Genomic DNA, 15,522 nt, shown 5'->3' on the forward strand with positions numbered 1-15,522 from the left:
GATGTCTAGGTTTTTCTGACCAAGGCCTTAGAGATATAATGAGTAACTTGGCTATTCAGAGGGGTATCTATCTGGATGGAGGCGCTACTCCGTTAAAAAAAAAAAACAGTTAAGGGGGATTCATTATGTCTATGGAGCCTCAGATCCTAGGGAAAATCAGAACCTTCTGGTGAGATTTTTGCTAGTATTTGTAAGATAAGAGATAAGATAGAACTTTATTAATCCCTCGGGTGGGTTCCTCTGGGAAATTCGATTTCCAAAAAAGCACAGCACCGACAGAAGTTACAGAGTTATACACACACACATATATATAAATACAGAGACAATATAAATAAAATATACGAAGGGGATAAATAGAATAAATAGGAATAAAAATAAAAATACAAGTGAATTGCACATTTAAAGTATTGAGTCTATTGCACCGTTGACTATTTACAAAAGTATTGCACAAAAGGTATTGCACAGTGAGGTGAAGAGGCACTACAGCTTAGTTGTTCCCTCCTTTGTCCTCCTGTTTCCCCTCCCTCTCCCCTCCAGAGAGGAGTTAAACAGTTTGATGGCGTGTGGGACAAAGGAGTTTTTAAGTCTGTTAGTTCTTGTCTTGGGGAGAAGCAACCTGTCACTGAACAGACTCTTCTGATTGTTTATGGCCGTGTGCAGAGGATGCCTGGCATTGTCCATAATGTCCATCAGTTTCTTTAATGTCCTTTTCTCTGCCACTGTCACCAGAGTGTCCAGCTTCATGCCGACCACAGAGCTAGCCCTCCTGATCAGTTTCTCCAGCCTGGATGAGTCCTTCTTTGCTGTGCTGCTCCCCCAGCACACCACAGCATAGAAAAGTACTCCAGCAACCACTGACTGGTAAAACATCCTCAGGAGCTTCCTGCAGATGTTAAAAGACCTCAGCCTCCTGAGGAAGTACAGTCGGCTTTGGGCTTTTTTATACAGGTACTCTGTGTTGCATGACCAGTCCAGTTTATTGTCCACCCACAGCCCGAGGTACTTGTACTTGTTGACCACCTCCACCTCCTCCCCCTCTATCTGAACCGGCAGTGGACCTGCTCTAGACCTCCCGAAGTCCACAACCAGTTCCTTAGTCTTTGAGGTGTTGAGTTGCAGGTGGTTTGTGTGACTCCATGCGACAAAGTTCCTCACCAGACTTCTGTACTCCTCTTCCTGATCATCCCAGATACACCCCATGATAGCTGTGTCGTCTGCAAACTTCTGAATGTGGCATAATTCAGAGTTGTAGCAGAAGTCAGAGGTGTACAGGGTGAAGAGAAGAGGGGACAGCACAGTTCCCTGTGGTGCTCCTGTGCTGCTGACCACTGTGTCAGACGTGATGTCCTTCAGCCTGACGTACTGTGGTCTGTCGGTGAGGTAGTCGGAGATCCAAGCCACCAGGCAGGGGTCCACCTCCATCCTGTTCAGTTTTTCTTGAAGCATACAGGGCCGGATGGTATTAAAGGCACTGGAAAAGTCAAGAAACAGGATCCTGACCGTGCCTTTTCCCCCATCCAGGTGTGAGTGGGCTCTGTGTAGGAGGTACAGGATGGCATCCTCCACTCCGACACCCACCTTGTATGCAAACTGTAGTGGGTCCTGGGCATGTTGTACCTGTGGTCGGAGGAGGTTGAGGAAGAGCCGCTCTAGAGTCTTCATAAGATGTGACGTCAGTGCCACCGGTCGGAAGTCATTCAGCTCATTGGGCCGGTTCTTTTTGTATTCTCATGTTCCTGGTTTGGTTGTTGATAAAAGGCTAGTGGGGTATTGTCTTCATTCTGGACACCAAAGTTTGTGAATATGATAACTTGGAAACAGGGTGACATAGGCGCATCTACTAAAAATCCTGGATTAGTTCAATTTCCAGTTAAATTGAACTCACCGTTAGAGGTCAAGTTTTCTGAAAACCTTAAGAATCCATAACTCAAGAACAAGGAGATGTAGGGTTTAGAAAATTATACCATAGGAGGAGGATACTGGGAGGCTCAGGGGTCGGACTGACGGTCGGCAGTATTTAAAAAAAATATATATATTATTAATTTATTTTAAGCTCACCCTTGTATAAGAGACAATTGAGCTCACTGTGTGTTTTTTTCCTTTTCCTTTTCAGAGACAGACCTGGTTACTTTGGACCTGCCAGTGATTCCTTCCTCTAGCTCACTGCTCAGCAGTCCTGCAGCGTCACCTTGCTCCACTTCATCTGGTGTACTCCCACTCTCAAATCAAGAACATGACAACTCAGAAAGCTGCGGGCAAACCACCCTTTTCAGAAAACATTGGGCAGAGACGTTCCAGGTGCCCTGGGACCTCATGCCAATGGAAATTCAAGCAGCGGTTGCTGAGGGCAAGAGACCATCCCCTGCAGCAAGGAGACAGATGGTTAGAATTTTAGCAGATGAGATGAGGAAACACGAGCTAAACCCAACACGTGCTCAGTGTGTAACCATCTGCCGAAACATTGTCCGTAAGTACCCTCAGAGCTTTGCTGATCTGTGTGACAACGGTCAGCTGCTGGAAGAGGATTACATCTCGCTTGTGATTCAAATCAAAAACCGAATTGATAACCTGAAACGGACCAGCAACTTTCGCCACAGCCGTTTGTCTGGAATGAAAAGAGGATCCACCAACAATTATGGCTGCGCCAGATTTGAGCCTGGCCTGCTGCCGGAGGAGACAAATGAAACAGTGGAGCGAAAACGCCAGCGACTGGAAGAAATTTACCATCAGGATGGCTCAAGCATGGTAGAAAAAGACGAAGTAAAAGAACTCATGAAAGTAACCTTCTACCTGCAGCGCCGCCAAATAAATGCACTCCCAGTACCGGCTATTAGAGATTTAAGGGGCCGATGGCCTTATCTTTTCACACACAATGGACTTTATACTCATTTCGAGCTGCTCACTGATATCAAAGTGCTTCGCACTCTTGAGGTTGCAATGGAGGAGTGTGGACCAACCATCCTGGAGGTCTTCAGCAAGTCCACTAATCCAGATATCCAATCCATCCTCTCAGTGGGTCCAAAACTTGAACTATCCTTCTGCATCCTGCAACTTCTGATGGCTCACTTCTCCGAACCCCTCGGAGGACTGATTCTTTTTGCAAATGTGAGTTATTTTAGGGTTTTTGATTTCTTCAAAGGTGACACCTGTATCTGTTGTCTCTGTTATTGGGGAAGACAGCAGTTTTATTTGTTTCATGTTTTTGTTAATTAATTTAGTCATAACTCTGTGTCCTAGGCAAATGCCACAGCAGCTGAATTACAGACGACACTCCAACTACCTGCAACTCCTCGACTGATACTCCTCGGTATGACATACATATTTATTTTTTGTTGTTATGATTAGGGATGGGTATCGTTTAGGTTTTATCCGATACCGGTGCCAAATCGGTACTTTTGAAACAGTGCCGGTGCTCAAACGGTGCTCAAACCGGTGCTTAAAGAATGGAGAACACAAAATTGGTCCAAAAACCTCTTATGTTCAGCTGGTTTTTTGTAAAAAGATAACAATGTTAGCCTTTTCTGCAGCTATGGGGCATATATGGTATCACTCTTGGCTGGAAGCAGTGCTTAAACAATGGAAAAAACACAAACTTTGTCCAAAAACCTCTCATGTTTAACTGTTTTCCACTTTTTCTTTGGTCATTTTAGCCTTTTTGGCCAGGGTGAAGGGAGTATCTGCCATCAAACAAGAGGACAGCTGCATGTAGCTATGATGATGTTTGCTAGTTCACCTTACATGCATTAATGTAATAACGTGGTTAGCCTACTCAACGTAAATTACACACGAACAACATTAAACTACTCACGCAGAGAAGAACGGCTGCTGCTGCCATCATCATCCTCATCATTTCTGCTACACTGGCAGGGCTAGGGGCCAGGACTCTCCTCTTCGTGTTTTTGGGGGATGTTGCATAACAGGCAACCCACCCGCAGTAGATGCGCTCGGTGTGAGGTCTCGCAGCAAGCTATCAAATACGGCGCATTTCTCGGCTTTTAAAAAAACCGCTATGCGTCGCCTGGTGTTTCATCGGATTCGAGGTGTTACTTCCTTTGACAGTATCACAGTATCAGCTTAAAGCACTTGTTGCAGGCTGCTGAGTTTGCATATTTTGCTGTGAAGTACAGCCAGACTTTTGACCGCTTCGCCTTGGACATTTTTAATCTGTAGCTCTGCTCTAACTGAACGTACGTACCTGGGCCCGCCTACTATCCTCGGAAACGTAAAATGATTGGCTAGAAGTGTATCACAGCTCAGGGAAAAAAAAGCACCGAAATAAAGCACCGAAATAAAGCACCGAAATGTGCGCTGCTTTTCGGTCTGGTTACTACAGTTTATGTCAGAACCGGACACCGGTGCACATCCCTAGTTATGATTGCAAAAGCCAACAGCGTTAAGCATTAAGTGCTTCTTGAGAAGAAAAATAGCCTCACTATAATTTCATAACTCATGACTTATAATGTCATAACAAAGATTTATCTTATTACCCAAGAATCCTGTTACAACAGTGAACGTTCACCCGTTGCCAAATGCTAAAAGTCACAAGAAATTTAGTTCAACTTAAACCGAGATGAGTTAATGAGCCTTCAGTCGACCTAGAGGAGGTCAAATTTTAATTACCGGTTGCCTTTCCCCCCCCCATATTTTTCACCCGGTTTCACTGTTGGCTTCTTTCACTTGCCTTGTCTCTTTTGCACATTTTCCATGCAAACTGCAGTAATCGTCATCCAGTTAGGAAGTCACCAACAGGTCTCCAGAGACTGAAGCTTAAAACAAAAGGCAGAGTCATGCTGACGTTTTTTGGCACCTTCACAGATTGCAGGTTGTTCCTGATCTTGAATTAGAAAATGTTACCCTCACCTGTTTGTCTGCTGTAAAGCATAAATGTGGCACAACTCACATTCAATATGATGATCACTGGAAGACACCAGCTCATAATTTTCTCCATAGCTCCTCTGATATTGGAGGACTCTGTCTGGGCAGTAGAAGTTTTAGCACCTTCAAGTGGTGAAGATTCTCCATTTCCATTTTCTATTTTATTATGATGAAAAAAACACAGGAGACTTTGTATAACTTGCAAATCAAAAAATTGTCAAAGTCAATAAATTAGAAGAAAATCATGTCTTAAAAAACAGCTTCTGCAACAAGCTACTCTTCAGCACCCCAAAGAAAACAAACACAACACAAAAACAAAGCTTATCTAGCTTGCTTTTGCAAGTTGTATGCCCAAAGTTCCCTGTAAATATATGTTCAGTCAACATGAACAATGTTTTATATATTGCCGAGTCATATACACTACACAATCATCGGCATATTAAAATTTTATTTTATGGGCGCGACTCCGGAAGCTGAAGTCACGCTGTGTGACTGGAAAATCTACAGCTTTATTTTCATGCCTAACTGCGAAATTCTGGTCAGATACAGATGTTAAATGTTCTTGACAGGGTATGAGTGATGTACTTGATGGTTCTGTGTGTTTATTAACACATTTGCACTGAAGAAGTATATTGAATAAATAAGCTCATTACCATTTCAGTACTAATGGTGGGATTTTATTTGGATTTTAAGCCGAATCACCGGAAAGCTCCATTCGCCGCTGGATGATCAGTCTTGAGGGGCACATCATTTGTGAGGGCATCCAGCCGACTTTTCTGTCCGGCCTCGCTGCTGTCTTTTCTACTTACTACATCTTCAATCTTCAGTATCAAGACGATGCTGCATGCACACTGGAATTCATTCAAAGGTTAGATGAGTACATTTTCCAGCTGTTAATTTGTGATGTGAGGTCTTTGTGCTAAAAGGCTTGCAAGAACCCGTTCCTGTGTCACTTTGGATCTGACCACACATTTGTTTTTTCCAGGCGATTGATTGGGATAAATCCCGACACAGGCACCAAAGTTCCACAAGGCAAATTCCCGTCAAAGGAGACTGGGAAGTTCACACAGGAAAAGACTTCGCCAGTCAACCCCCAAGTTTTAAAACTGTTAAAGAAACTAATGGATGTGAACCCAGCTGTTTACACCCACACAACCATGTTTCCATCACTTCAGGGGACATCAAACTGACATTCATGTTTGTTTTCGTGGAGAAATCCGAATTTCTGGGGTCTGAAGAACCTCTTGGAGCAACGGCCGACACTTTGGAGCTTGCAGTGTAGTGGCTGGATATCCAGACCAGAACTTTGGGTCCCATGCACTGGTCATAGTCTACATTGTCGGTTTTAAAGAGGTATGATGTCATCAGATTGTTTTGAGAGTGCACTTTGACTAGTGCATTTGTCTTTCATTCTTCATTCGGACTTGCTGCATGCACCAAGTACCAGAAAAGTTTCTGGTGCCACAGATTCTGCAGACTGTTTATACAGATCACCCTTTGCCTTGCTTAAGACTTTGAAATGTGCAAATTCAAAGTGTGAAAGAAACAAGGAACAAATACAACTTTATGCTGTTTTCTTTGTTCGGGTTGACTTATGTTCCCCAATGCAAGCTGCTGTTTTCTAGCAGAAACTCTGAAGTACTATATTTTGTTTACTGTACACCTTTTTTTAAATTACTGTAATTAAAGTTACATTTCTGGGGTAAGATTTGGGCATTGTTTTACATTTCCTGTTTATCTTAGTTCATTGTTTACACACTGACTGCATAAAGGGCCATCTGCAGTACTATGTTTATTTACTATGCAGTACTATGTTTAGTACTATGTTTATTCAGTATGCCACAAAGTTCAAATCCTCTCAGAAGGGTTTGTACAACACGACAGTGATGCAAGCATGCCAAGTCAGCCAGTGGATTCAAACTGAGGATCTTAGTGGAATGAAAAAAAAAGTATATATATACAGGGAGTGCAGAATTATTAGGCAAATGAGTATTTTGTCCACATCATCCTCTTCATGCATGTTGTCTTACTCCAAGCTGTATAGGCTCGAAAGCCTACTACCAATTAAGCATATTAGGTGATGTGCAACTCTGTAATGAGAAGGGGTGTGGTCTAATGACATCAACACCCTATATCAGGTGTGCGTAATTATTAGGCAACGTCCTTTCCTTTGGCAAAATGGGTCAAAAGAAGGACTTGACAGGCTCAGAAAAGTCAAAAATAGTGAGATATCTTGCAGAGGGATGCAGCAGTCTCAAAATTAGTGATGGGCAGATGAAGCTTCATGAAGCACTGAAGCTTTTCATCAATTGGTTCACCCAAGCGCAAAGCTTCATGAAGCTTCATTTGCTCTAGCAGGACACCTACTGGACGTAAAAATATTAGTTGGCATGAATTTGAAGAGTGTGGCCTTTTGCACACAGCCTGTAAATGTCAACAACTAAAGGAGTGTGTAAAACATCTATATTGTAGTGATGCAGTACACTGTGTATATTTATACTGGCAGTATGGAAAATGATCATTTGGAAATGCTTAAAATGGAAATGATCATTTACTGTGAGGTGAGGTGTGGTTGGGGTGTGGACAGTAGTTGTGCTTTTGTAACGTTGAGGTATGGACAGCTACACACTGAGGCTTTGAGCCTCAGTCCTGCCCATATTTTATTCTGTAAAAACTACATTTTCACTGCTTTTATGAGCTTTTTAGTGGGGAGAACATAGCTAGGATTAATGATTTAACAAATCTTTTGAATCCTTTGTCCTCCACAATGCTAAATGGCTGGGAGTCCTCAATCACCATGCTAACCAGGTCTTCATCTATTTGAGATTGTTCTCCTGAGGAAAGACAATAAAGACAAAGCACAAATATAAATATCACACACGTAACTTATTACAGTTGTATAATATTGTTATATCATTTAGTAACATTACTGCATGCTATATTATCAGGACATTTGATGGCTCACCTGGTCTTGCTCCACAATCGGTGTTCCCCTTATTCTCATGCAAAGCTCTGTAGTGCCTAAGCATGGATGAGGTGTTGTTGTTATATCCCAGCTCCCTGGCACATAGCAAACACTTCACCTTACAAAAGTACAGACAGCTTAACATAAATTATATTGCACCATCAGTATTATGAAAATACATCTTCTGTAGAAATTTACATACCTTGTTGGGAGGAATAAAATCAAAATGTTCCCACACAGGGGAGGACATCCTCCTCTTCTTAGCTGGCTCCATTCTCTCCTGACTTTCTCTCCTCACTCTCATAAACCTCCAAACTGTCTCCAAACTCTCACTAACCGCAACTCTCCATCAAACACCCACATTTTGAATGAAGTCTGAGGGGTTTATATTTCTGTCATAGCTCGCGGCAAAGTTCGAACCACTTCATGAACCAGTCACGTGGTACAGCCGGGCAGCGAGGCTTCGGACGTCATCATTTTCAGCCCCTCCCATAAATGAAGCATCGCGGATACGCGCATCGCGGAAACGCCCCCTCAATTACTCGACACAAGCTTCGAAGCCTCGATACAGAACGTCACATCACTACTCAAAATTGCAAAGCTTCTGCAGTGTGATCATCGAACAATCAAGCGTTTCATTCAAAATAGTCAACAGGGTCGCAAGAAGCGTGTGGAAAAACCAAGGCGCAAAATAACTGCCCATGAACTGAGAAAAGTCAAGCGTGCAGCTGCCAAGATGCCACTTGCCACCAGTTTGGCCATATTTCAGAGCTGCAACATCACTGGAGTGCCCAAAAGCACAAGGTGTGCAATACTCAGAGACATGGCCAAGGTAAGAAAGGCTGAAAGACGACCACCACTGAACAAGACACACAAGCTGAAACGTCAAGACTGGGCCAAGAAATATCTCAAGACTGGTTTTTCTAAGGTTTTATGGACTGATGAAATGAGAGTGAGTCTTGATGGGCCAGATGGATGGGCCCGTGGCTGGATTGGTAAAGGGCAGAGAGCTCCAGTCCGACTCAGACGCCAGCAAGGTGGAGGTGGAGTACTGGTTTGGGCTGGTATCATCAAAGATGAGCTTGTGGGGCCTTTTCGGGTTGAGGATGGAGTCAAGCTCAACTCCCAGTCCTACTGCCAGTTTCTGGAAGACACCTTCAAGCAGTGGTACAGGAAGAAGTCTGCATCCTTCAAGAAAAACATGATTTCCATGCAGGACAATGCTCCATCACAAGCGTCCAAGTACTCCACAGCGTGGCTGGCAAGAAAGGGTATAAAAGAAGAAAAACTAATGACATGGCCACCTCGTTCACCTGATCTGAACCCCATTGAGAACCTGTGGTCCATCATCAAATGTGAGATTTACAAGGAGGGAAAACAGTACACCTCTCTGAACAGTGTCTGGGAGGCTGTGGTTGCTGCTGCACGCAATGCTGATGGTGAACAGATCAAAACACTGACAGAATCCATGGATGGCAGGCTTTTGAGTGTCCTTGCAAAGAAAGGTGGCTATATTGGTCGCTGATTTCTTTTTGTTTTGTTTTTGAATGTCAGAAATGTATATTTGTGAATGTGGAGATGTTATATTGGTTTCACTGGTAAAAATAAATAATTGAAATGGGTATATATTTGTTTTTTGTTAAGTTGCCTAATAATTATGCACAGTAATAGTCACCTGCACACACAGATATCCCCCTAAAATAGCTAAAACTAAAAACTACTTCCAAAAACATTCAGCTTTGATATTAATGAGTTTTTTGGGTTCATTGAGAACATGGTTGTTGTTCAATAATAAAATTATTCCTCAAAAATACAACTTGCCTAATAATTCTGCACTCCCTGTATCTATCTATCTATCTATCTATCTATCTATCTATCTATCTATCTATCTATAGATAGATAGATAGATAGATAGATAGATAGATACTGTCATGCTCCAGACGGGTTGTTGTTGTTTTTTATAGTAAATGTGTGTATACAGTGTTTCAGTCTGCTTTCTTTATAACGTTTCTCCCCGGACACATTTTGCGACAGCACAATAAGAACACCGTCCGGTCAGTGTCGTTCGCCTCTGAGACGGACCCGTGAAAACACACACATGTTTTATCTCGAGAAGAGCGGCAACTCGGAGTCCCCCGACAGCGTCGCTAACATGTCCAAGAGCGACATACTGAGAGGAATCATCACTGAGAAACTGAGCACAGCCGCCCGGGAGATCTTAGCAGTGGTGGAGAGGACTGTAGCCGACTACGAGGAGGAGGCTGCGGGCTTCAGGCAGGAGATCGACCGGCAGAGGAGACTGCTGGAGCTCCTGCAGCCTCGGGTCAAGCTTGAGAGGACAGGTCAGTGACAGAGGCGGATTTGCCGAACTTCATTTAAAAATGACTCATTTAATATTTCCTCGCTAGCTGGTGAATATAGTGACTTCACAGTGCAAGAAGAAAATGTCCGCACAATTGTTTAGAAATGGATTAACAAGTCGGCATGCGTTTAGTCAGCTTTCACAGGATAATGTGAGACAATCACCGCTTTTGGGGTTCCTTTAACTTTATGGGCAGCCCACCCCCTGAAGCTAATGAAAAATTAATTCTACTAAAACTCAAACTTTTCACTTGTGTTTCTTAAATTTTGACTTAATAACTTGCAGCTTTCCCTTCCCCACTGTCACCAAAGTGCGTGTGATGTGGTTTCTATGTATTATTGTAGGGTCTTTTTCATATATTAAAAAGCGCCTTGAGGCAAATGTTGTAATTTGACACTGAATAAATAAAATTGAATTGAATATAACTGAAATTTCTAGTTATTCAGAAGTAAGTTGCATTTTCAAGTCGGCTTGTCAACATTTTTAATTAACCCAAAACTTGAGTTGATTATAAACATTTTTGACTTAATGACTCATAATTTACAGTTTTTCAGGAGTTAGTCGCAATTTTGAGATACTGATTTGAAATTTGGACTTGGCTCTGATCAGCAATTTTTATTTTTCAATGTTGGAAATGAGCTTACATATAAAACATAAAGGTGAAGTTTTCACAGTTCACATGAAGCCTGCTCTATCAGTTTTAAGAATTTAGGATGTCAGATTTTCCACAGTCTGCAGTTATTTGAGTGATAAACAGGACTAAATCCCAACTTTAAAGCTGCTCTTTAAAAATACATGTTGCTTTCAGCTGTTCATAGCAATATTGTGTTTGGCCATACATGAAGTAACTGATCAGATCTGACTGACAAAAGTAATCTCTTGTCACAGATCTGGACATCCATGAGGTGGTGGTCATGACCAGAGACAAAGAGGATCAGCAGCACACACATCTGCCGGGTTTGTTTTCTGTCAAAGCTTGTTTTCTTAAATGTTGAGAAAAAGGAGGAATGAGTGAATGAACGACTCTAAGGACAATATGTTTTTGCTGCAACACTAAAGATGATGTTCAGACTTACATATGGTAGTAAATAGTAAAATAGGGTGTGTAATGTTTCCAGGTATGGAGGGTCCTGGAAGTCCAAGTCTGCTACGTCGTGATGAAGATGAGCAGCGGATGGCCCAAATGTCGATGAGTTCCAGGCAGAAAAGAGAAAATCTGATGCACCCGGATTATGAAATACCAAGGTTACAAATGCAATCAGAATCAGAATACTTTATTGATCCCTGGGGGAAATTATTTCAACAGTTTATGTCAACAGTCTGGATGTTACAGTTAGTTTACATTGTGACGCTTTGTGTTTTAACAAAAAACTTTGCATTTGCACCACGGCTTCACCTTTGCCAGTACTGGCCTGAATGTAGTGCTCTAACACAACTACCATTTCTCCTGACAGGAAGAAGTCCAGCAGACATTGGCTCAGTGACACACAGAGACATCTACATTTCAGGATTTGTTTCCTGGAGGACTCTCAAGACGGTATGCTCTCAAACATGGGTACATTTGAAGTTCCTATCTTAGCACCTGAACCAAATAGCCAGACCTAACGATACTAAAAACCTTAAATGTTCAAGGACTTGCAGATGAACTTGCAGAGTTCTGAGATGCTGCCGGCCAGGATAACCATTGTTTCCTCACTGCTTGCAAAGTCTTGATCTCACGATGGTTTCTTCTTTTTCAGGGTTTAAAAAAACTCTGTTTGAGGACCTGAAGTGTCCCCGTGATCTAAAGGAGGGTGACTTCTTGGACATGATCAAGTCCACGTTCCCTCAGCTGGCCGGGGACAAACCGCTGAACATCTTCAAGTCTGACCACAGTAAGAGACTCCAGAGGCTCATGCTGAAGACCCTGACACCAGAAGACATCTACAGGACCACGAAGCCCACCGGGCTTGAAAAGGCTGTCCTCTATGTCAAACTTAAGGTCGACACTAGAGTAGTTTTCCTCACTGCTGCCACAGATATAGTTATAGTCATGAAAAGTCTGTTAACAGGTAAAACATTAAAGGAAAAATGATAAATAAGTGTTCAAAACTAAATACCTCTTATGGTGCGTTTGATTTCTTCTGCTTCCAGCTGACTCTTTAGGAAACAAAACAAATGACAGCACGAACACACCACTGAACAGAGCAGAACATTTCCACTGTAATAACAGATCAACTGTAACTTGAATTGCTGCTCTGAACTTGGTTCTGTTAGTATTGAGATATCTTCATGGAAGTTTGTGTTTATTTGGCAAAAATGGTGATGAAATATGTCCTAAAATAAGCTTTTCCCACTGTGTCTGTCTGAGATACAGTCAGATGAGCCAAAACAAATGGCTTTGACCTGCGTTAAAACCATGTTCTGATTGACTAAAATGCAAACAACTAAAACAAGAAGAATAACTGATTTAAATGACGTTAGTACTTTCTGAGTTTTTGTAAAGTTGTTTTGTTTATCTTACAGACAGGAGAGGAAGACGAGGAGGAAGAACTTCACCTGTTACCCACAAGTGATAAACCTTTAACACACAGTGACAGAGTGCTTATGAAAGGCGATGAAGCCATTTCAAGGTGAATTAAAAACTGAAAAAGAAATGTTGAGTTATTTTGTTTAAAGGTCAATGAAACAGTGTGTCCTTTTTACAGGCTGTTAATGAAATATTAGCAAGTATACCACCCTATAAAGATAAAGATCCCCTAACAAACACAACCGTTTGAATTGCTGGCTTGTATGTAAAAGCAAAACATTTACAAACACAATGTCAAACAGTTGACAGATGACACTCTACTCTTTACATAAAACCAAATGAAAACCTCAATCAGGATTTTTTTTTCTTAAGTATTTTTATTCATATTTAGGCATGAAAAGATGAAAAAAGATCCTGATTGAGGTTGTCATAATTCATGCATGACAGGGTTAAATAACAATAATTACAATGTATCACGTCATACACCTATAGTAACATTAAACGACCAGTGGGTGACAGGGTATAGAGTGACACATCAGCGTCCAATGTAGTGGTTCATGTGTAAGTGTAACATCAACACTGACACAAATACAGAAAACAGCCTTTGAATAGCTGTTCACTGTAGTGACCACTATGTGTGAAAGGGTTACAGGCCTGGACTGGTAGTCTTGCATATTGTGCATTTCCCCTATTGGGCTGGCGAGCCTGTGGACTAATAGTTGAATGTAATTTAATTCTTTGTCGATATAATTATACGGGCCAGTCCATCCATGCCCGAATAGACTGTTACAATAGATCATAGAAAATAAAAATGATCTACACAAAAAATTATGTTTGAAGGCAAAACGACTGGAATGAATTAAAACACTGATCCATGACCAAGAAATATTCTTGATTTTATAATAAATTCACAAAATGAACTAAATTTTAATTTGTATTCATTACCCTCATTGAGAACTGCAACCATCAGTAAAAAGAAACCTACTGAAGGAACACTCATTAGCTATTTCTATAGTCTTAAAATTATTTGTACCCAACATTTAAAACATTTAATTGCTCCATATTCTTGATATTAAAAATACGTTATTATCGACCAACATAATAGCCAGCTCCTCACAGCTTTTAAATATCATGATTTCAAATAAAGTTTTGATTATTATATTAATGTGAGGTTTGCAAGCAATTTGTTATAATTCTTGGCTTGTCCGTATTTTTCAGTCCATATTCATAAATGAATTTATGAAAATCTTTGTTTTCTTACCAGCTCCGTTCAACAACTAGACTATACCAAAGTGGATGTCATGGCCAACAGCTCAGCATCACAACTACAGCTCTTGCTAACAAAAGATGCTGCTGTAAATGGGTCTAGTGATGACAAACATGGAGTCGTGGCATTAAACCCAGAGCTGCAGGTGGCAAAACGTTCGAAGGCAAAAGAGCTCCAAAGTAGTTCGGAGACAATTCAGACAAGTACAATAGCCTGTAAAGTGTGTGGACTCCAGGGAAACCAGGACAGCTTGATTCAACATGCATGGAGTCACGTGGATGAGTCACCGGCTGTTTGTGGAATTTGTGGAGAACGTTTTGAATCAGTGGAAACATTAAAGGGACATCTTACAAATGACCCAAAATATCACAACTCTAATAACCAAATGTCTCTGCAAACAGAGGCGAAACAATACAAATGTGAAACTTGCGCTAAATCATTTGGTCTAAAGGAGCAGCTGGAAATTCATTGCAAGGAGCACGCTGGCCTACAGAAATACCACTGCAACATCTGCGGGAAAGCTCTCTCCCATCTTCGATCAATGAGACGGCACAAGCTGACTCACACAGTGGAGCGACCCCACAGTTGTGAAGTTTGCGGGAAGCATTTCAGATGCCCGCACGTTTTAAATTCTCACAAGAAAATCCACACGGTCAGGGAGCGGCCGTATCTCTGCCACATCTGCTGCAAAAGCTTCATGTCAAACAGCGTTCTGTCGACTCACATGAAGATTCACAGCAATGAGAGGCCACACATCTGCTTGGTGTGCAAAAAGGCTTTTATTTATAAAGGTAGTCTAAAGGCTCACATGCGAATGCACACCGGCGAGAAACCGTACAGCTGTTCCCAGTGCGGCCGCTCCTTCAAGCACAAGTGTCACCTGAACGACCATGTCAGGAGCCATTCAGGCATCAAACAGTTTGTGTGCAGCATTTGTGGGAGAGCGTGCTCTCGCCAAACTCAGCTGAAGACCCACATGAGGACCCATAATGGAGAGAAACCGTACCAGTGCGACATCTGCAAGAGGTGCTTCTCGCACCGCGGTACTCTCAAGTCACACGTGAAGATCCACGAGGCCAAAAAAAAAGACAGTGACCCGCCCGAAAACCAGACAGTGTGTTAACATGGGCTCGATTCCCTCCTATGCAACTTGTACGACTCTTGACTTTTTTTCTTTTAAAGAAAAAGTGTTAAATGAGGTATTCCTTTGGTAACAAAGCTCATGACATAAATACTTGGGTCTTGAGAGAAGGACATGAATAAAAATTATTTAATGAATAAATAATTTTTATTAAGAAAGAACTGCATAATTGGTTGTTTTTCTGGATATAAGTACTGAAAAGCCTAAAGAGATGACTAGTTCTGCTTTTTTGAAAGACAATTAAGCCAAATCTAAAGGGAAGAAATCAAAATGTAAGGAACATGTTTGAATGATTAAAAACACACACCAGCAGATTCACAGAAATAACTGACACTATCTTACCCTGTAGCGTAAGGAAAAACATGAAAGTAGACTTTCAGTCAGTCAGTAAGAAAAAAACAAA

General features: G+C 41.7%; 2 protein-coding genes across 2 annotated transcripts in view; both read left to right on the top strand.

Moving 5' to 3' along the window:
• Window positions 1–7,480, top strand: part of LOC147334462 (uncharacterized) — a 40,226-nt gene extending 32,746 nt beyond the window's left edge. Inside the window, exons 22-25 of the mRNA XM_086272589.1 lie at window positions 2,114–3,105; window positions 3,238–3,307; window positions 5,569–5,743; window positions 5,861–7,480. Of these exons, the coding sequence (XP_086128715.1) occupies window positions 2,114–3,105; window positions 3,238–3,307; window positions 5,569–5,743; window positions 5,861–6,065 (1,442 nt within the window). The 3' untranslated portion in view covers window positions 6,066–7,480. The remainder of the gene's footprint in view (window positions 1–2,113; window positions 3,106–3,237; window positions 3,308–5,568; window positions 5,744–5,860) is intronic.
• Window positions 7,481–9,884: 2,404 nt separating this feature from the next.
• LOC147334465 (uncharacterized) lies at window positions 9,885–15,391 on the top strand. The gene is made up of 7 exons (XM_086272618.1): window positions 9,885–10,182; window positions 11,091–11,159; window positions 11,321–11,447; window positions 11,657–11,739; window positions 11,942–12,183; window positions 12,708–12,814; window positions 13,976–15,391. The coding sequence occupies exons 1-7, from the start codon at window positions 9,939–9,941 to the stop codon at window positions 15,099–15,101; spliced, it is 1,998 nt and encodes a 665-aa protein (XP_086128744.1). The 5' UTR covers window positions 9,885–9,938; the 3' UTR covers window positions 15,102–15,391.
• Window positions 15,392–15,522: the final 131 nt, after the last annotated feature.

This window comes from Aulonocara sp. 'chitande type north' Nkhata Bay, linkage group LG3 (assembly GCF_057382095.1).
Source record: "Aulonocara sp. 'chitande type north' Nkhata Bay isolate Kocher_YH1m ecotype deep benthic linkage group LG3, A_spYH_male_GT1.1, whole genome shotgun sequence".
Taxonomy (NCBI): Eukaryota; Metazoa; Chordata; class Actinopteri; order Cichliformes; family Cichlidae; genus Aulonocara; species Aulonocara sp. 'chitande type north' Nkhata Bay.